This window comes from Trachemys scripta, chromosome 17, assembly GCF_013100865.1.
Source record: "Trachemys scripta elegans isolate TJP31775 chromosome 17, CAS_Tse_1.0, whole genome shotgun sequence".
NCBI lineage: Eukaryota > Metazoa > Chordata > Testudines > Emydidae > Trachemys > Trachemys scripta.
The window spans coordinates 26,807,702-26,829,421 of NC_048314.1; the positions used below are offsets into that span (position 1 = coordinate 26,807,702).

At 45.3% G+C, this 21,720-nt stretch overlaps 1 protein-coding gene across 4 annotated transcripts; it reads left to right on the forward strand.

Moving 5' to 3' along the window:
- Positions 1-1,505: 1,505 nt before the first annotated feature.
- LOC117867225 (SIN3-HDAC complex-associated factor-like) lies at positions 1,506-21,322 on the forward strand. 4 transcript variants are annotated; one of them, XM_034752074.1, is made up of 4 exons: positions 1,506-1,732; positions 14,098-14,245; positions 16,012-16,111; positions 21,045-21,312. In XM_034752074.1, exons 2-4 carry the CDS (start codon positions 14,118-14,120, stop codon positions 21,219-21,221), a joined length of 405 nt encoding a protein of 134 aa, XP_034607965.1. In that variant the 5' UTR covers positions 1,506-1,732; positions 14,098-14,117; the 3' UTR covers positions 21,222-21,312. The 4 variants fall into 4 exon arrangements, with proteins under 4 accessions (XP_034607965.1, XP_034607968.1, XP_034607966.1 ...); XM_034752077.1 differs by lacking the exon at positions 1,506-1,732 and adding an exon at positions 2,492-2,753 and having other exon boundaries at positions 21,045-21,322; XM_034752075.1 differs by lacking the exon at positions 1,506-1,732 and adding an exon at positions 3,261-3,850 and having other exon boundaries at positions 21,045-21,321.
- The last annotated feature ends 398 nt before the right edge of the window (positions 21,323-21,720 follow it).

Consider the following 21,720-nt stretch of genomic DNA (forward strand, 5'->3'; position numbering starts at 1 on the left):
CCGAGGATGCTGCTGCACCCCCTGGCTTGAAGTGGTTTCTATCATATACAGGGTTAACAGTTTGGTTCAATAGCTCTCAGCACCCCCACTATACAAATTGTTCCAGCACCCCTGCATAGCACACACTTTTTAAATGTAATATTAATACGTTTGCCCTGAGAAATGATGAGAAAAGTCATGCTCTAGCTATAGAAAAAAGACAAAGGTCACAAATATATAAACGAAAAAGGGAAAGTAATTTAAAACAAAATATCTATTATTTTACCAAAAAAGCTTTAAGCCATATAATAATTATTTACTAATAGTTTAAACCCATTAAAAACTTCACACTCCTGTGCTATGACTAGGGCTCTATGATACAAGTAATAATAATAACAACTGGACAATTGTAAAGCCACATTTGTAGTAAAAGCCATGAAGGAATGGAGTCCTTTTGTCGAATCTGTCTCAGTCATGGGCTCACCTGTCTGACAAAGACCATGGCTTTTAATGGAAGCCAAACCTCTAAATTCCCCAGAATGTTTATCACAGAAGTTGGAGCCAGAACAAACATACTGCCAGACCTGACCAACCTCTGACTTTTGGACTGAGATTTTGGCATATAGGGAATTTCTCAAAACTGTCTCCAAAATCTTGGACTTTTGGTAGTGGTGCTGAGGTTACAGGTGCTGGGCGGAGGATGTATCCATATCCAAATGTGAAATAGACTAAAGCAAAGATTCCCAAAGTGTGGATCTGAGAAAACCAAGTGATCAGAGTATTTACTTAACTTTCCTATGATTACTTTCTAATGTAAGCAATTGCTTGTAACAATCTCTATTAAAATGTGGTCCATTTTGCACAAAAGTTTGGGAACCCTGGGTCAGAGGTGCAAGAAGACAGTGAGTTCCTGTCTAGCCAGGCCCAAAGGGGACAGACCTCACTATTGTCCTTTTAAAAAAAAGGGGGTAGGTATTATTTTAGACAGTTCAAAAAGTTCTGACATTGTCAATTCTTTTTCAAAGGAAAGTGAGCAAACTGGGAGTAGCCGGCCAAGGGGTAGTAGTGGTGGCTGGTTCCTCAAGGGGAAAACCTCAGGCTTTTCAGTTTCTCATTGTAGGCAGGTAGCCATAGAGCCTCGGCAATCCCAAGTATTTCACTTGAAAGATAAGCAAAATCCTCCCGCATAGGCAGCAGTGAGATTCCTTTACCACACAAACAAACCCCACAAACACAAAAACCCACCCTGAAGTGAGGCGTGAGTGAGCGTGACATTTGGCAGAAGGTCTCCTAAGTAACTTGCAAAGGAAAGATTTGCAGCACCTGGCACCGTTTCCCCCCCACCAGGTATTGCACAGCAGCACTCATTGTTGTGATTCCATTTGGCTACAATCTCCTCCTACTCCATTGAGAGGGGGCGGGGAGTGGGTTGTTTGTGTGAAGTCATCGCCACCGTCACAATGGGCCGCACCACCCCCTCCTCCCAGGCTTCCCGCGCGGGCCTTTCTCCCTTAAAAGGACAATGGGGCGCGTATGCAAAAGAACTCGATTGAGTAGAATTGAGCCGTGGGAACGACGCTTGCGCAGAGAGAGGGGGAGGAAAGCGAGCTATGTAAATGAGAATTGACTTTAGGAGCAGTTGCATGAAGACCCGGGGAGCTACACAACGAGGTTGCGCGTTCCGCAGAGGAGGGGGGAGCTCATCGCACACAACACACCACGCTATTGATTTGTTGGGGACTGCAGTTCAGAGGTAAGTGATTTAATGTTTTTCTCCACTTGTGAATTTTTTTACTAAACCAAAAAGTGAGACGCCTCTTTGATAAAAGCAAAAAAAAAACCCTGAAACCAATCAGCCGTTCTATTCAATAAAACAAGTTATTTTTGGAGGTTGCCTTTTACTGCAGGAAAAACACTTTCCTGTCCGAAACAGTTTTGACACCCACTGCCCTGTGTGCGGCATCGATTTTTCGTTCTTTTTTTGAAATAATAACTTGAGAACTATAATTTCAAATGCTAACAGTGTAGCGAACATGCCGATTGCATTGTTCCAGATCCAGCTTCGCACTGGGACTTAAAGTGAAATCAAAATGTTCTCTTCCAAAGAGAGAGGGCGAGTTAATTCCTGAAGATATCACTGGAAAAGTGATCCCAGGCAATTCTGTTGGTTAGAGAAACTGTGTACCCAGTTCAAGGTGTTACCGGGAAATATCAGTTTAAGGGACATTCTTCCAGGAGCCGTAGTAAGGGGGAGTGTATCAAACCGTCGCTTAGTGAATGTTTTGAGTGGCTCGAGAACCTTTTCTTAGTGCACTTTGTAATGAGGTGGAAGCTGGAAGATACAATGTTCCTTCCAGTTTGTAAATTCAAGTTAAGTGATTTTGAAAGAAGAATGTGGGCTTGTTTGGTTTATTGGGGGGGGGGGGGGGCGGGGGAGACAGTGGGGCTGAGATTAGCTTGGCCTGTTGTTGGTGCTGCTTCCCAGGTCTGTTGCGGCCCGTTACTGTATGCACGCGGTTTGGCATTATTTGCTCAGCTTGGGCGAGAGATGCGGATGTGATAATGAGAAAAAGAAGGAATCCGGGCGCCTAAATCGCTAGGGATTCCAGAACCCGTTTGGGCTTTAGAATGGTTACGAGAGAAAAGTTCCATTTTCGAACGTTCTCCGGGATCTTGTACATTTATGTTACTAATTATACACCTGTAGCTTTATTTTTGAGCGCAGAGAAGTTGTTGCGTCGTGAGTGGCAGGAGGCAATCATTGCAGTGTCAATGTAATTTTTCTCTCTCTCTTTTTTTTTTTTGGTCGGGGGAGAGGAATGGGGAAATTGTTGTCTTGACTTGGCTTGTTTTTAGAAAGGGTGTCGGATTTAGCGCTCAAGTGACCTGAAATGGACAGAAATTGTGTGTGTGCAATCTGACATGACACGTGCGCAGGTTGCAGGCTTGCTTTAGTTTTTAACCTTTTCTATTGCAAATGCCTTGTTATCGATCAGAGTGGTGTCCTGTTAGCGTCAGGACAGTGTGACTTTATGGTGATGGCGTCTTACCACTTTCAAAGCAGAGGGCGAGTGAAAGTAACTGCTTTTCTTGTCTCCTCTTTTAGTTAAACTGTTTCCATGTAGAACGCAACGAAGTTTAACTTGTAGTTACATTCTCCATTTCGTGGGGGCTTGTTTTTTCTGGTCGATCAGGAATCTTACTAGTTAGCACGATCTTTAAATCTCTTGATGCATTTCGCAAAACAGTCGACATCTCCTTGATGCTGCACGTAGGCAAAACCAGGCTGAAGGGAAAACAAAGGGCTTGCATGTGCTGCAGGCAGTACTAGCTCTACAACTGCGTGACTGCAATCCAGTCTGCTCACCGAAACACGGACTGTTATTAAACGACAGGGAGAGGACGGCTGGCGGGGGAGTTGATGCGACAGATTCGTGTCTTGGGGAAGTTTTGAGCTTGACTTTGTGTCTGGAAGACTTTTGGGGAAGTTAAAGTTTAGGGGCACGCACGCTGCTGTGAGGTTACCATGCTGTGTGCAGGGAGGAGGCGGCGTGTTTGTGTGTCTAAAAGCATGCAGGAGAGGAAGCGCCTTTCACTTTTCTGTGTAAAAGCTGCAGATTAGTCCACGCACGGAATTGCAGCTGCGCCGGTCCCGAACGCTGCTTAATGCTGGGGGTTGGTGCGGACGCTTTAAAGGGCTCTTCGCAGCGGTCCCTCGGCTGTGTGTGTGTGTTTATGGGAGGTCTGTAGGGTTCCCTTTGAAGTCGAACTGTTGCCATGTTTGAATTACGTCAGGGTGAAGCCATGAGGAACCAGCTCCAACCTCTCCGCAGCGGTAGCAGCAAGCGGCAGCAGCTCAGTGTAGGATGAGGTGAGTGAAGGGCCCTGTTGGGCAGCACGAGCTCTGTGCTTGTGGGTGAGCGGGTGCAATATTCAGGAAGTGCTGTCGAGCTGGGGGGGGGGGGGCGTTTTCGCCCCTTTTGTTCCGGCAGAAAACGCTGTGGAGTAACTTTCACTCGGGGCTTGGCCGGCGGGTGCAATCTTGCCCGCTGCCGTCACGCACCTTTTCCCCTGCCAAGGGCGCAGCCGCTAATGCATCTTTTCCACGCAGCCCGCGCCGTGGAAGACCGCAGCAAAGTAGCGTGAGAGAGGAAGGTGCGTGACTGCACCTTACGTGTCACTTTTCCGTGCGTGTGTGTGGCTGGCTTCGGGAAATCAGTGCCGGCGACTGTGACCCGATTTCTCCCCGCCTAGACTGCAGCCAGCACTCGGGAGATTAGGAGCTGGCTCGTGGAAATGTCCCCTTTCCCAAACCGCTTTGCCATAGCAATCCTCCCCCCGCCCCCTGCCTCCAAACACTGCTAGTCCTGGCGGAGGGAAGACTTTTTGTTTTTAAAGCATAATTCAAGGCTAGTTTAAATTGCATTTACCGGCTTTGCAGATAAAGAGTTAAAAGGTTGGGGCTGCCTGTTTAAATATCCAGCAAACGTTGCTGGGGTCCGATTCCAGTTTCCGTGCTTGCCTGCTAGGGACTCTCCTATGTTTCTAATGGCTCCTGCGTTAAATTTTGCCCCAGTCCTGAATAGTTCTGAATGGTGCCTCTCCCTTATTAAATGGCAAGCCTAGGCATTTTCGCTGAGTCCTCGGGACAGTGATTGTGTTTTGCAATGTGCTCTGAGGAACAGACGTCTCTTCCCGCAGCACACCATAGCACACTTGATTTTTCTCCTTTTTTTAAATCCTCTTGTTTACCTCTGAAAAGGACTTGGTCACGCTGGGGACTCCTATGCCAGCCAGTGTGTGCCTGTGACCCTCATGCTTGTTGTCTACCTGATCATCATGGCCTCTTTGAAAAGTAGGTCGTCCTTGCTGAGGTGACTGGGGGTGGCTGGTCTTTGTTCCAGCAGGCAGTGCTTGTAGTGAGCTGCTGTGCACTGGTGCTGAATGCCCTGCTGATATCCCCCCCCCTTACCTTAACTCTAGTTTCTCCCTGGTTGGGGTATGGATGAAAGACAAAACTTTGCCTGGGTGTTCCTTTCGGTAGCCAGGCTGCAGGTAAAACATCTGCAGTGAAATCCTGGCCTCAGTGATATCAGTGGGAGGTCTGCCATTGACTTCAGTGGAACTAGGATTTCAGTCCTGACGAAGAATTTTGTGTTGTTTTTTTTTTTGTTTGGTTGGTTTTTTGGTCAAATTTTGAGGCTAAGTCATCTTCAAATTATGTGATTCAGTATTCTGTGTTAACTGGCAGTGTTGGTCCAATAACTACATAGTTTTCCATTTTGCCACCTATGTGTTCTATCATCAGATTTGGGGTGTCTGTTTACTGCAAGGGTTTTTTTAGGCAGAAAAATAACTGTAGAACTCCTTTTTTGTGATACCCCACTTTGTTATCATGCCCATTACAAATATCTTCAGGCGGTTACCAGTTTAGTTGTGGGGTTAAAACCTGAAACAGAACGTCAAATTAATTGTTTAATACAAAAAATTACAAAAAAGTGTGTTAATAACTTGGACAGGCAGTAGCCTTTCCAGACAAACCTACTTGTGTCATTTGGCATAAATGTCTATCTTCTTTTCTTAGTATGTTCACCCCCCAGTTGTATTACTGAAGGGATTTCTGTCATGGCTCTTCTTGTTTACCTTTTTTGCTGTACTATCTAGTTCAGAACAGTACACTGGTAGTAAGCAGTGACTAAATCCTGAATTCCTTCTGTATCCAAAGCTTCCTCTGACTGTCTCACTCTCTGTGGGGAGTGTTTTTTGTTGTCATTGCCCCTACATATAGTCTCTTTCCCCCCCCCCCCCCCCCGCCCTAGATTTTCCTCTATAGATTGGCAGTCCTCTGGGTGCAAATTAGGTGGTATTTGTTATGACTGCAAATGAAGAAAACACTGTAGTTTCACTTATTTAACATAGTTTGGCAAGCAGTTGATCCATAACATGATCCACTTGCTTTGAGGATTTTAAACAGTGTAAGCCAGCTGATATATGAAGTGTTGGAAGATAGTTGTATATGCTTTATAGCATTTCATAAGCAAGTTTATTACATATGCAATATGAGTGGCCTGATCTCAGACTTGTATGTATGTGTTCGTTTTTTTTTGCATTTATAGAATGTCTTTCAAATAGTTTCTAGGTGCATTTCCAGTAAATATCTGGGGAGTGGAGGAGAAGAACCATTAAATGTTACGAGGCCAGACTTTCAAAATTGCTCAAGTGTTTAGCATCCACAGCAGAAGCCAAAGAGTAGACTAAAAACTATAGTCAGAAATGTGTTTTTTCTTTTCCTTTAATTGAGTGCTGGTGAACGGTTATAAGATGACACCCGTGGAGCTTACTGTTTATCTATACCCCAAGCAGTGGTCCCTTTGAAAGGTGAGAAGCTGTATGTAGAGCATATGCAGAGGTATTGTGGCTTGTGCGTAGCTAGACCTACTGTACAAGACCTTATGGGTTTTTGAAATAGTCGGAGCAGATTTCATGAGATCCAGAGTACAGTGGGTGCATGAGGTTCCTGACTGACTTCAGTAATGTTGACAGGATTTGGGGCCTGATCCAAAACCCATTGGAGTAAATGGGAGTCTTTTATTTTTTTATTTTATTTTATTTTTCTCTCTCTGACTTCTGAGAGCACTGGATTAAGTCTTTGCCACATAGATAGGGCCCAATTGTCCTCTCGTTAAAGCTGATGGCAAAATTGCTTTTGAAGTTACTGGTGCAGGATCAGGCCTTAGGTGACAAGTGGTGGAATTTTCAAAAGCACCTAAAGACACTAGACCCCCCAGCTCCCACTGAAAGTCTGTGGGACTTGTGCTCTGTCACTTCTGAAAATTCCCCCCCCCCCCAAGTGTTAGTTGGCAGATGACTGTCATTTGAGAGCCTGGAGCCTAACATTTGTGGGGGTTTACAGATAAAAGTCTGTTATTTACTAGACGACTGTGTGTGAAAATGTAACTAAAATTCATATGAATTAAAACAAACTAACAGATAACAAAACCACCTTTAAAACCGTGGCAGTCTTGGGCCTTTTATGGTACATGCTGATGCTGAGCAGTTCTCTCTCTGTCACCAAACTGTTAGCAGGCAGACAAGGGGGTTGGTTCCCATATGCTATATAATTATTCATTTTTATCAGCACTCTGTGACTTAACACATTGTTACACTGGATGAGATTAATAGTTCTTAATATTGCCAGTTTCCTTTAAGTCTGAAGCAACAGTTGTTCGTGAGGCTTTTCACTGTTGGAAAACAGGTGCCAGAAGAAACAAGAAGTATGTGGTTGGAAGAGGTGGTTTGAAAATTGAGGGGATAACCGGAATGGAGGGGTGGGACTCCATTTCACAACTCTCAAGACTGGCTCTCCGATTACCAGATAATATGTTGGTGTTTGATCTATCAGCTCAAAGTCCAAATGGGGGTGTGTGTGTGGGGGAATTAGTCAGTTTACTTAACTAAAAAGGCGTTTGTATCATAAGTAAAGCACTTTACACTTTTTAACACAATAAAAAAAAAATCTTCACTGCTCCTGCTAAAATAGCCACGAGATATTTAACGATCACAAGTGCTCATGACACTGATTTTCAAATCTCATGTAAAAGACTGCACCTCAGAAAGCATGTGGTCCCAGACACAGTGCTGAGCCATTGGTTTGTACTGACTCAGATGAGCTTCGGTAGTGGAATCACCACCACCACTCATACAGTACCGCAGGTTTTCCTTGGAGATCTCCCATTCAAGGGTTGACTGGATTTGACCCTGGTTAGGTTATAGGAGGTGATAAGATCATGGCTCAAGTTGGAATGGCTGCAGATGGAACACCCCCACCACCACATTTTTTCCCTCTGAAAATCCTGTTTTTGTTTTTTGCCCAGCACACACCAGCTTTCCTGTAGTGGCAACTTTTTACAAAAGCACCAAAGTGAGTTAGGCACTAAGTTGCATTTTCAAAATGGTCTAAATAATTTAAGTGCCTGTGTCCCACTGAAAATCAATGAGATGGAGACATCTAGGTGACTTTTTTGAAAAATTTTACCCATAATAGTTTTGACATAGCTACTATACTACAAGTGGGTCAACCACCGTAAATAAATGTCAACCATTCTAATTTCATGACCAGGCCATTGGTCTGCCATTTGTATTTGGTACATGTTAAAGTTTCATTGAGTTCTGTGAAACCTCACAAGCACGGCATTGTTGCAGAGGACTAGCTGCACAGGAGTTGGCATACATGTTCTTGGAGGTAAAAACATTCCAGGTAATCTAGTTTTAACAGTTTTAACTTTCCCTGGGCCACATTGATGATAAAGTACAACGTTCACAGGGTGAAGTTTCATTCTAAAGTGCCGATACAGTACTGACTGCAGAGTACCCTTGAAATATTTCTTGATCTTTTCACCAACACGTATTGTGGGGTCTTTTGTTTTTTGTTTTTTTGGGAGGTGTGGTGAGTAGGTAGATGGGCAGATATTAAAAGAATTTATGTTGTGTGTGTGTGTGTGTATATGGAGTTTCAAGGTTGCACACTTCAATCCTAGTCTCCTCATTTTGCACTGGAACACTTTTTACATTGCTCTCTCTCTTTATGTGAAGATGAAAGTAGCATTTTTAGTTGACACTAGTTTTCTTGTTTATTTCCTTGGAGCCTTTCCACTTCAGACACCATTAAAATACAGTTGGTTACGGCCCAGTTTTAACTTCACAACTCTGTAGCGACGGTCTCCTTTTGGACGACGCACCCTTTTGGGGTGAGTGATTTCTTTATCAAAGATTCAAAGGCAGATAGATCCTCAGCTGGTGGAAATTGACATAACGCCATTGATTTCAGTCGGACTATACCAGTTTATTCCAGCCAAGGGAGAGGCCTGAAGTATTTACTAGGGAGACTGGCAACTCCGCTCATGGCATAGGCTGTTTTGGAAGAAGTCATTGTTCTCATGTGCAGGTGTGCATTCCAGGGTTTATGCTCTTTCCTTTATTTCAGTATCTTTTAAGAAAATACTCTTGGATATTTCGCTGCTTTATCCATGTGCAGTAGAAATCATTGTGAGATTTTGCTGACAGGAGCAGCCTGCATCAATATGTGTGGGCCAGATCCTCAGCTGGTGCCAACCAGTGTGACTCCACTCACTTCAAGGCAATTACGCTGCTTTACACCAGCCAAGAATCTAGACCATTGTTGTGGGTCAGAGGAAGAAATCAGGTTAGCAGCATGGTTCCTTCTTACTCCTCTCTGCCCTTCCAAGTGAAGAATTTGGGCTGCGCAAAGGGTGAACGAGTTCAGGGCTGGAGCAGGGAGGCAGGAATAGAGCAGGTGCTGAGTGTTTGGAATGCCATCCCTCTGCTTTTCAGATAAGCTGCTTTCTTTGTGAAACAGCCCATGGAATGTTTCTCTGCAAGTGTCACAAATTTCAGGTGTATGTTTCTTTTTGTTTGTTTAGGTATAAAAATGGAATTATATATGTCTTTGAGTTTCTTTTCTATTTTGAAGGTGTTTTTCCCTTCAACCTCGGTGGTCAGAAGAATGCAGAAGGAATCTGGAAAGGCAAAAGGAAATAGCCACCCTTCCCCATTTTTTAGAAAGCAACCAACCGAACAACAATAAATCCCTGAAAGTTAGCTTCTCCTTCCCTTGGAAAGATTAGAGTTCAGGATTCACAGTTTATTTCCAAGTTGAGAGGATTTCATGCACATCTGACACAGAGCAAGCATTTCTGTGTTCCTGCTTCTCATGCAGATGTTCATGTTAGCATCAACTTTTGCAGAGGGAACTCTGATCCCCAGTTCTTGTCCTGACTAGTCCATAAAAGTGGAAATAACTTTGTGTGTGGTGTAGGCTAACTTTGTGCCCAGCCATGCGTAGATGTGCAAGGAGTCTTTTCTTCCCACCTTCCCCTATCTCATGGGCTGACCCCAGATCTGTTAGGCAGAAGGGGCTCTGCTTCCTGAAAGTGTTTCTGATGATACTAGCAAAGGGGGTGGGGTGTTGGCCCTGTACTCCCCTTATCCCTCCAGGCTCACTGGTAAAATTGCAGAGGAGAGTGCACCCTGCATCCTTTCAGATTGTGGCAGAATTGCTGCTGAGCAAGAATTCAAGTAGATGAGAGTAGGGGGAGTGCAACTCCATCTTCTTTGCTAAAAGAAAGGGGGAAACTCCCGCAGATCCCCTTCCTGTGTGGCTGGTACAGTGAGCACTCCCACACCTGCTTCGGTCTACTTCAACTACTGCTCTTAGAGTACAAGTGTGTTTTTCCCCCAGAGATCCAGGAGGAATCCTGTCTTGCCTCTGCTGGAATTCCTTGCCGCATAGCATCCCCTTCTGACTCCCACATGGCTGGTAGTTTAAAAGATGAAATCTAGTGGATTTAAATATAACAGGCCAAATCCTCAGCTGGTGAAAACTGATGTAACTCCCCTGAAGTTAAAGGAGCTACACCCGTTTACAGCAACCAAATATCTGTCCTTCAGTATGGATACATTTCAGTCTGCACGTTCAAGGCCAGATCCTCAGCCAGTGTAGATGCTGTGCTGATTTGCACTAGCTGAAGATCTAACCCAAAGTTTCTGATTTGGGATCTTAAGATACAAAACTTTACAAGATAAATCTTTTAAGGTCCTAGTTATGCAGTCTTTAAGCATGCCTCACTCCGATAGGAACTAGGTGTCAGCAATGATTGGGCACATAATTACAGCTTAGAATGGAAAAGCAGACACTGCTTTAAGTATAGCAGTGCTGGTCAGCGCCCTTAAACTCCAATGTGATCTATATTAGCTATTGAATTCATCAGCTGACAGTATGTTTAGTGTATCGTTTCAAATGGCAACTGTGTGGATTAAATGTGACTCTGTACTGACGCCTTCCATTTATAACACTGCATTTGGACACAGATGTCAAAGAGAAATCTGTTATACTTGTGGTTTCTCTAGTAACTTTTTTTCTCAATCCAAGAATGACGTATGGTGATACTGTTGCTGTCCATTCATCAGCTGGGAAACAGATGGCACTAGTTTTTCCTTCTATTGAAATTTGGCGCTGAAAGGCTGTGCCTGTGAGAATGGAAGCAACAATCCCACAACAGAATATTTACTATAAATATCTGACGCCAATCCTTGTTCAAGTGTTAATTGTAAAATGGTGATTCTTGTCCCACTACAATATAAATACTTGGTAGTAGCAGAGACATCCCACATTTCCTAGCGACTCAAGCTTACAAATGTTCCCCAAGTGAACAATCAAGACAAATTTCCAAGACCAGTTCCATGCCTCTCCTGTAAAGATAAAGGTTTTTGTTACATGGGTTATTAGGTTCACCAGTGGGACAGAAGTACCAGCAGCCAGTACCAAACTTTGTAAAGTGAAGCATACCAAGCTGGAGGCTAAACGTTGAGTTGCCATAAACAAAACCTAAAATAACTGTTACAAACTCCCAGGTGAATATGTTGACTGGCTATCTCAAAAGGCTTGGTAAATACCATACGGTCAAGAGACTTTTGAAGGGGCACATTGAATGGTAACAAAATATATAAGCAGACATGCAGAATATATAACTCCTTAGTGCCTGGAATCATGTGTGTGGTGTTCCCCCCCCCCCCCCCTGCATCTTGTTAATCAGGGGAGACTAACTGGACCTACTTGGACATGTATAATGCCCATTGGCTCTACATTGTCATAGTGGGAAGACAGCCTAAATCTTTATTTATGTTTGTCTTGCTGCCCTTCTTAGCTTCCTGACTCACATTTCATGGAACCAGATTTTCCTCCCTTCTTTGCCAGAAATTACCCAGTACTGCAACTGGAGACTTATTTGTGCAAGAACAGAGTAGTTTTGAGCTTAACCAACCCTTGACACGCCATTCAGGTCACTTGTCCAGTTTTCCACAGGCCATAATCCAGCAAAGTACTCCTGGATGGCGGATGGCCCTCTTGCAGTCAACCTGGATGGCTCAGGAGTGGTGGGGTAGGATTTTGGGGAGCCTTCGCTGGCAATGTGCACATCTGTGAATGGCAGAGCCCAGCTCCTCCCAGGGGAGCTCCTGTGCCAGCACACCAGAATTTGAGGACCGGGCAGGTGGATCAGCTGCTTCTATTCTTCCTTCACAGAAGTGAGTGAATGGCTCAAAGCCAAGTGCAGCCCTGAGGCTAGAATGATGGCTGTGCAATGGGCTGGAGTGGAGAGAGCAGTGGAGACTGCTTTTGTTCTAACACTGGAGGAATTCCTCAGCATGCCGGCTTGGGCTGTGAGCAGGAATCAGGATTTGGGCCTTTAGCAATTTCAGGCTGTCTGCCTGCAGAGTCAAGAAGGCAACGCTTTGTAAGTCACATTTGGGGACTTACCTCCTGAGTGTTAGGGCTTGAAACCTCATCTTTGTTGAAAATGAATGCTTGGATTCTGTAGGATCGACTGGTGAAGTCCCTGAGACCTGGCAGGGAGTTTCCCCTTGCCACTGATGAATGGGCAAGTGGTTTTGTCAAACCCAGCTCTTTGGAGCCTAGATTCTGTCTTCCTATGTGTTTGTACAGCACCTATCGCAGCGGAGACCTGAGTCTGATCGGTGGCATGGGGTGCTACTGCAGCAGAAATAATTAACTGGTTTAATGAACTACACCAAAATATAAACCATTTTGTTTGGGTTTAAGCTGCTAAAAATCCAGTTACTCTTTAGGCAGTTTGTAGTGAGAGTGTGTGTTTGTTTTTATACAAGACTCCAAATCCTGGTCTTCTCCATTGGGGTCTAGAAGAGCTGTTGGTTAGCTTAAACCCTACTGCGATGTCTTCCTCCAGATCCTTTAAAGAGAGAGCCCTAAGAGCCTATGTGGGGCTGCAACTACTTGGGGGGGGGGGGGGGGGGGGGGAGGAAATTCATGTGTATGTAGAGAGCTAACACTAGGCCTAGGCTGACCGTTTGCAGCTCTTCAGCAGCACCTGTTAATTTGCTTGGTTTCTCCCAAACAATCTTCTGGATTATGATGGAGTCTCTGACAATGTAATCACTTGGTCTCTTGGTTTTACGATAAAAAAACAAAAACTCTCAGACCTTATCTTATTTGTGTCACCTTTTTCTTTTTTTGGGTCTATACGTTGACTTCTGTTCCAGCTGAGAAATCCTATCTGTTGAACCTTCCTCCTACTAAGCAGCTATTCCTTTTCTGTGTAGTTTGGCTGCTTGTTGTCCTTGATGATAAGCAGCAGAGGGCAAACCTTGCTTACTAAACAGGGTTGTATAAGCCAAAGTTACAACACTGTTGGTTTAAAAATTCTTTTTGAAATGGTACCTCTGTGTTTATGACATAGACTAGTTCCAATTTTTGGATGGCCTGTAAAACCTTGTTTTGCATTAAGGCTGAGTCAGATAATAGCTTAAGCATGTGTGTAACTTTGAGCACTGGAATGGAGCTACTCAAATGTTTAAAGTCATCATGCATGTTCTTAAGCGCTTGGCCAGATCAGGGCCTAAGTACAGTTCCACTCTGGAAAGTAACTGGGGGATGAGGGCAACAACATCTTGGAGCTCCCCTTTTATTGTTTTTGGAGTCCCTGGGGGGCGGGGGGGAATTGAACTTAGACATAAAAAGTTGTTTTCTAACCAGAAGTCAACAAATACCTCCATTGCACATTAACTGCATCTATAATGTACTTCAGGATTACTGGTTGTGGTATGCAAACCAGAGAGCCACAACTTAGTTTGACGATATGGGCAGTTAGGAAAAACTTGTGAACTGAATATTTGCTATGGAGTCACTGAACATCAGTAAACAGAGAACCCTCCCTCCTTCCCCCCCCCCCCGTCGTTTCTAAAGTGGCTCTTAAGTGTTAAAACAATTTTGTAGGTGACCTTGTCACATGTCTGGGTTTTCTTAATACCCTCTGCTTTGGGGTGCAAGAGACATCAACTATTTGTGCTTGACCAAGGTAAGCCTATTCTGAACACCTGTTGTCCTCAGATGCACTGTGAAATAGTGACCATGCATACCTTAGCAACTCCCTCCGAGTGGTGTCTGTTCTGGACTGTGATGTAACATCAGTTTGCAAAGTTGCACATGAAGCTGCTCCTCCCTTTAAATTATCTTTGAGCTGTATCTTAAAGTGATAACAATGACTGTTTCTGCTTGTTCTACAGGCTCCAGCAGAGAAGAAAAAATGTTTGGTTTCCATAAACCAAAGATGTACCGGAGTATAGAGGGTTGCTGTATCTGCAGAGCAAAGTCTTCCAGCTCTCGTTTCACTGATAGTAAACGTTATGAAAAAGACTTCCAGAACTGCTTTGGGTAAGATCTCCTGCTATTCAAAATTGGGTTTACATTTTAGTTAGTCAGGATTTCTGTCTCAAAGCATGAAAAGTTATCAACCTCACTCAAAGCAAGTGAAAGTACTGAAGGCTCTGACCAGAATCAGGCCTAGTGTAGTCTTCAGCTTCCTCATACTTCTACCACGAGGGGCAGTCAACATTGGGCCAGATCCTCAGTTGGTGTAAATCAGCACCGCGGCATTGACTTTAGTCAGCCTCAGCTGAGGACCTATGCCCTCTGGTTCTCTATTGCAAAGTGCTATCAAATCAGAGTGGAAACACTTTGCACTCCCTTTTCACAGGTGTTAATTGCTGTACAAGGTGTAAAAGAATGCAGACGTCAGGTCTATGGGAGTTTTTCTGAGGCCTTGGCTACGCTGGCGGTGTACAGCGCTGTAACTTGCTGTGCTCAGGGGAGTGAAAACACACACACACACACACACACACACACACACACCCCGAGTGCAGCGAGTACAGCACTGTAAAGCGCTAGTGTAATCCGATCCTGCAGCGCTGCACGCTATTCCCCTCGGAGAGGTGGAGTACATACAGCGCTGCAACAGAGCGACTACACTCGCTCCTAATTACTACTTTTATTACATTTAACACTTTTTTTAGTGTTTTACTTTGTAATTAGCCATAGCAATTAGTGCAACAAGATTGAGATTCTAACTTTCCATAAAAGTATTTATTCCCCTTCTCAGCCCAGTTTGCTTAGCTATCATGAGATTTTAGGCCACAATCCTGGGAAGACTTACGCCTGTGATTAGTTTTACACACGATTAGTCTCATTGGCAACACTGGCACTACTCACATGTTAAAAATTATTCACTTGAGTGATCCTTTGTAGGATCAGGCCTCTTTGCCTTTCTTATATTTCTTTGTCAAGAAATGATTTTTCCCATGAGTCTTTATAGTGACTTCTACTGACTGCTGTCGTGTGTGGTGGTTTTTTTTTTTTTTTTTTTAATGTAAAAGCTGCTACATATCTGCATGCTTGCTTGCTGCTGACCTTGGCTAAAGGAAGGCTGTGCCACAGTCCACTGCATTTTTATTTAAACTGGAGTTTTGAAGCTTGCAGTATGGTACATGCTTTCATTTTTATGCTTTATTCAGTATGTTTGGCAAAGTAGAACCTGCAGACTTACCCTGGGTCATCAAAGAATGACTTATCTAACCCAGACATGTCATTCACTTCTATGGTATTTCAAAGTCCTTTACTTAACTAGCCAAAAAAATTTCCATAATTTATCTCCTTCTTTGAATCATTCCAAAAAGATTTAACTGTAAGGGAAACATTTTTAACAAGCTTATTGAAAGCAAACAAGTGCGGTCTTCATGCCAATGTTTACAAGTTGTTAGGCTGTGCACAGAGCACCTATAGCATTCAGCAGGAGTGCAGCACATGGAACTCTTACAGGATCGGAGCTTTTATTTGAAATTATATGAAAAGTTCAAGAGCTGAATGGAGTGTTCATCAGATCAACTGGGATTACTTAAAAATGAACTTTGAAGGGATGAGGTTTGTTCTAATACAGTTAGGCCAAGATTCTCCAAAGTGTTGAGCACTTTTCTGTAGGGTAAGCACTTTTAAGGTGTCTCAAGTTGGATATTCAAAATAAGTGAGGTACCAAAAATCACTGGTCACTTTGGAAAATCTTTGCCTGAGAATCTATTGTCTCTCTCTTTATATTATTTGGGTTGATTACAAGAGGCTAAATAATAAACAGGGTCTTCTCTTGTCAGGCTCCATGAAGTCCGCTCAGGAGATATCTGCAATGCGTGTGTCCTTTTGGTGAAAAGATGGAAAAAACTGCCAGCAGGATCAAAGAAAAACTGGAATCACGTTAGTTGACAATTTTTTCTCCTCTCTGTAATTCATGTTCCCTTTCTGTCCACTCCACTAGAGAGAGACATCAGGTGTTTTCTCTTGACTCCTCAGAACCTGTAAAAGCTGCTCTGAAGTGTGACTATTCCCTGCCTTCAGATGTCTTATGTGTGCAAGATACAAGTGATTGTTGGAGACAGTTCTCTTTTTACCACCTCATTTTCACATGCTCATAAATTTCTCCAGAATCCTCCCTTCAGACTAAATATTCCAGACTTGGCCTCAGCCCAAAGATGAATTCTTTTTTTGGAAAGTTTGAACAAGCAAGGTGACTTGCTTAAGTAACATATAAATCAGCTTGGCTTAGTGAAATACTTAAAATGACTGTGTCACAGTCATTCCCACTCTCTGATTTGATATATTAATCTGCTCTGGGCCTGCGGTTGAAAAAAGCCAGTTTTGTGTGTGTGGGGGGGGGGGGGGGTGCGGTTTAGTCATCAATCTTTTCAGGAGAGTTTTTGGCAGCAACAAGGGAGCTAAACCTGCCATTCATTGCTTGGGGCTTGCCTAAACACAGAAGTTAGCGTAAATTGATTTAAAAGCCTGTGCAAACCCAGTGTGGACACTCTTCTGTTGGTTTAAATGGCCTTAATTAAAGGTGTGAGCTAAACTGGAAGCCTTTTATACACAAGAAAGTTGCAGTTGTTTAACTAAAGCTGTTGTTTTAAACCAGTTTTACTTTCTCATGTAGACTAGGGGCATGGCTACACTTGCAGATGTAGAGTGCTTTGAGTTACCAAAGTGACCAGTGATTTTTGGTACCTCAGCCTTTGGAGACAGCACTAGGGAAAGCGCTGCAGTCTGTCCACACTGACAGCGGCAAGCACACTGGCGTGGCCACGTTTGCAGCACTTGCAGCAGCATTGGGAGCAGTGCATTATGGACAGCTGTCCCACATAGCACCTCTTCCCATTCTGGCGCTGTGGGTTGTGGGAAGGGGGCGGGGCATTCTGGGTCCTGTCCCAAGGCCCCATGATGCATCAGTTCACATCCCAGCAATCCCTGTGCTTCCATCCACATTTGGCGCCATCTTTCAACATTTTTTTTTTTTTTTCTTTTTGTACTGCGCGCACTGTCTTCCGTTTCGGTCTGCGGGAATGAAGCCTGAACTGCTGAGAAATATGCTGAGTCTTGCCAGCACGTCACATTTGGCAGTCGAGTTACTCCTTAAGATCCCAATTGACAGTGAGGACTCCAACGATGATATCGACTCGAATAACGCATACGACACAAGATTGCTTGTGGCATTCACGGACATGCTCACCACTGTGGAACGCCACTTTTGGTCTCAGGAAACCAGCACTGAGTGGTGGGATCACATCGTCATGCAAGTCTGGGATGACTAGCAGTGGCTGCAGAACTTTCAGATGAGAAAAGCCACTTTCCTGGGACAGTGTGGTGAGCTCGCCCCCTCCCTGCGGCACAAAGTCTCGAGATTGCAATAGCCACCCGCTTCTCCACAAGCAGGGCAGCTCTCAGTCTGGAAGCTGGCAACTCCAGACAGCTACCGATCAGTCACTAACCAGTTTGGAGTGGGAAAGTCGACCATTGGAATCGTGTTGATGCAAGTTTGCAGGGCCATTAATCGCATTCTGCTCAGAAGAACCAGGACTCTGGTAACATGCAGGACATTGTGGATGGCTTTGCACAAATGGGTTTCCCTAACTGCGGAGGGGCGATAGATGGGATGCATATTCCAATTCTGGCACCAGCCCACCTAGCCTCCGAGTACATTAATCGGAAGGGGTATTTCTCTATGCTTCTCCAGGGGCTTGTGGATCACTTTGGGCAATTCAGTGACATTAACGCAGGCTGGCCCAGAAAGGGGCCGTGACTCACGCATCTTTTGGAACACTGGCCTTTTCAGGAAGCTGCAAGCCAGGATTTTTTTCCCCAGTCCGCCATAGGGGAAGTGGAAATGCCCATTGTGATCCTTGGAGACCCCACTTACCCTTTAATGGCATGGCTTATGAAACCCTACACAGGGAGTCTTGACAGCAGCAAGGAGCGGTTCAACAACAGGCTGAGCCAGTGCAGAATGACTGTGGAGTGCCCTTTTGGCCATTTAAAGGGCTGCTGGCACTCTCTGTATGAGAAGCTGGACCTGACCGATGACAACATCCCCACGATTATTTCCACATGCTGTACCCTCCCCTAACATTTGTGAAGGGAAGGGTGAACAATTCACTTAGGCAGGGAACTCAGAGATTCAACACCTGGAGGCTGAATTTGAACAGCCAGAGAGCAGGGCTATTAGAGGGGCCCAGTGCGGGGCTGCAAGGATTAGGCTTACCTTGAGGGTGCAATTTGAGGCTGAAAGCTACCAGTAATGTCAGGCGCCCTGCACGGGCGTGACGTGCAGTGGTTCCAATGTTAGTAGGAAGCTGTTTTGCTACGTTGACTTGCAGTGCCTTTTGCTTTCCTGGGCTAAGGTATCTTTTTTTTCTTTATTATTGCATGAAGTATGTTTTCAAAGCCAAAACATTCATTTATTGAAAAGAAACACAACTGCTTGGGAAACAAAGGGCAAGGGGGTGGGGTGGGGGAACAGTACAATCACAGATTTGCATATGTCCTGTTATCATACTTTGCCTTTCTGTCTGGAGTGCTGTGCAGTGAGTGCTGCACTTCAGGATGGCTATACTGCATAGTGATGGGGGCTGAGTGCTGTGGGTAAGGGTCGTAGTTTTCAGGGCTGGGTGGTGAAGCTACAGGTGTTGGAGGCAGCTGGTCGCGATAAGAACCTGGATGTTGGGGGAAAAGTGGGTTGGAGGTGACATGGGGGCACAAGGGAAAGAGTTTTGGGACAAGGGCTGGGGTAGGGGAGGAGAGGGGCATGGTAGTGCTCCACCTGCATGGCTACAAGCGTCTGGATCAAGTGTGCTTGGCACTCCATAATGCTTATCAGCCGCTCCGTGCTTTGCTGCCGGAGCTCCGCGCTTTTGTGCCAGCGCTCCTCATTCTGCTGGCGGATCCTCCTTTAACTCTTCCGCCACTCCTGCACTTTTTGATTTTCATTAAGGGACTGCTGCATGACTTCATGCAGCATGTCTTCTTTGCTTTTATTTGGCCTCTTCCTAATTCGTTGGAGTATTTCGGCCGGTGATAACACGGACGGCTGAGATCTCAAGGTTGCATCTGTAAAGGCAAAATGAACACTTAACAGAGGAAGCATTGTAGACACCAAACAGAGCAATGATTCCCCCGTACTTAAGGGCAAGCACAGTCTACACAATAGCATAATTTGCCCATCCCAAAGCAAGCGCACATAACCCACGGGAGCCCCAAAATGGTGAGTAAGCACAGGGTCAACCGGGAACTGATTGTTTCACAGCTGTACTGCCCTCTGGGTTTCTGTGCCTTGGGGAGAGCCAACAGCTGCAGAGGGCCCCTATTCTGAGCACTCTCCCCACATTTTCCACAGGATGAGTTTGTCCTGGAAGATATCTCGCTGCTGAGGGTGACCTGGGAAGCAAGGTCTTTCTCAATGCGGCTTCTGGCCTGGCCCATATGCAGCATACCTGTGTGCAGCAATGGTTCCCCTGCCCCTCACGGCACAGTGGGTGCGGACATGTTATCCTGACTGGGACAAGGACCACAGTGGCTCTCCCAAGAAATCTGCGCAAGCGTGTTGCCCAACTTCTGGATGAGACCTTTGAAGAGATCACTGAGGCTGATTACCGCGATGTGAGAGAGCACATCAATGCCCTATCTAGGCATGCATTCAGCCCTAATCCTCCTCATCCCAAGAGCCCGCACCGAATAACTTCCTTCCCAAAATAAAAGCCGTTTACCAGGAACCTCCTCTGGTGTTTCTCCTTCCCCAAGCACTGGCCGCTGTGACTGGTTAACTTTCACCTGTCTTGAGAACAGCTCCTGGCTGCATGCATCTAGGGATTCCGGGGTGTCTTCCTCCTCCTCAGCACCCTTGCTCCCGCTTTCCTCCTCTTCCTCCTGCCTTGTTGAACTGGGCTCTGAAGTGTCCATGGTGGTACTTGGAATGGAGGTGGGGTCACCCCCCTGTATTGTGTCCAGTTCTTTGTAGAAACGGCAAGTCGCAGGGTCAGCACCGGAATGGTTGTTTGCCTCGTGGGCTTTGCGGTAGGCATTCCACAGCTCTTTCACTTTAACCCTGCACGGCAATGCGTCCCAGTCATGGCCCCTTTCCATCATGTCCCTTGATATCTGCCCAAAGGTATCGTAATTCCTACAGCTGAGCATAGCTGGGACTGGACAGCTTCCTCCCCACCAAACATTGAGGTCCAGCACCTCGCCATTGCTCCATACTGGGGATCGCCTGGCGCGTGGAGGCATGGTCACCTGGAAAGATTTGCTGAGAGCACTCCATGCCTGGCTGAACAAACAGGAAGGGGATTTTCAAAATTCCCAGAGAATTTAAAGAGCGGGTTTGACAGTTGGTCACCTGAGGGCAGGGCAGTAGAGTTCAAAGTGATGACCAGAGTGGCTAGAACAGGCATTGTGTAACACTTCTAGAGGCTGATCAGAGCGCATTAACAGACCAGGATGTCCACACTGGTGCTGTGGTGCTCCAGGGGGGCGCATCAAACGTTATTCCACTCGCCAAGGTGGATTACCAGGAGCGCTCTAGCTGCAGAGTCCGGGCGCTCTACATGCCTGGCCAGTGTGGATATGTCATGAGTTAGAGCGCACGGGGCTGCTTTAATGTGCTCTAACTAGCAAGTGTAGCCATGCCCTAGGCCTGATATAAGCCAAGTTGAAATGAGTGTCAACACACAAAATTGCACAAGTGAACTAAATTGGTTTAAAATATGTTTAATTAGACCAGAGCGGCTCTATCTGTAGATCAGGCCCTAGTTCTGATACAGAATTGTGGGCAGAGAGAATTAAATGTATCCATGCTGTATTTCAGGTGGTGGATGCAAGGGCTGGACCCAGTCTTAAAACAACACTGAAACCAAAGAAAATGAAAACTCTCTCTGGAAGCAGAATAAAGAGCAATCAAATCAGCAAACTGCAAAAGGAATTCAAACGGCACAGTAAGTGGACACAGAGTTTTAGGAAGGCAGTTTATTGCCAAAGTAGCTAATTGTTAATTGGCCTAATTAGATACTGTCCAATGCAGTCGGTGGTGGTTGGTTGGTTTGTTTGTTTTAAATGAGAAAATATTTGTTTATATAATCCTTTGCATCTTTGAATTATTTGAGGGGTGGGGGTGGTGGGAGACATGATGGACATCTGAGCTGGGTGGCTCAGGGTGGGGAAGTGGCAGATGCCAGGTGATGAGTTGAATTGAGGGAGAAAGCACTTTTAAGTCCCTGATTTCAGTGATTTGAAACTGTCCCAGAAAATAACTTCTTGGGCAGAAGTTTCATAGATGCTAGATACTAGGGTGACCAGACGTCCCGATTTTATCGGGACCGTCCCGATATTTCCTTGTTTGTCCCGCGTCCCGACCGACATGCGGTCGGGACAACCGGACAAACAAGGAAATGCCCCGAGCCTAGAGCCCGGAAGTGCTCGCACCCCCCCCCCTGCCCCGATTCCGCCCCCTCCTCCCCCGATTGGCTCCCTCCCCGAATCCCCGC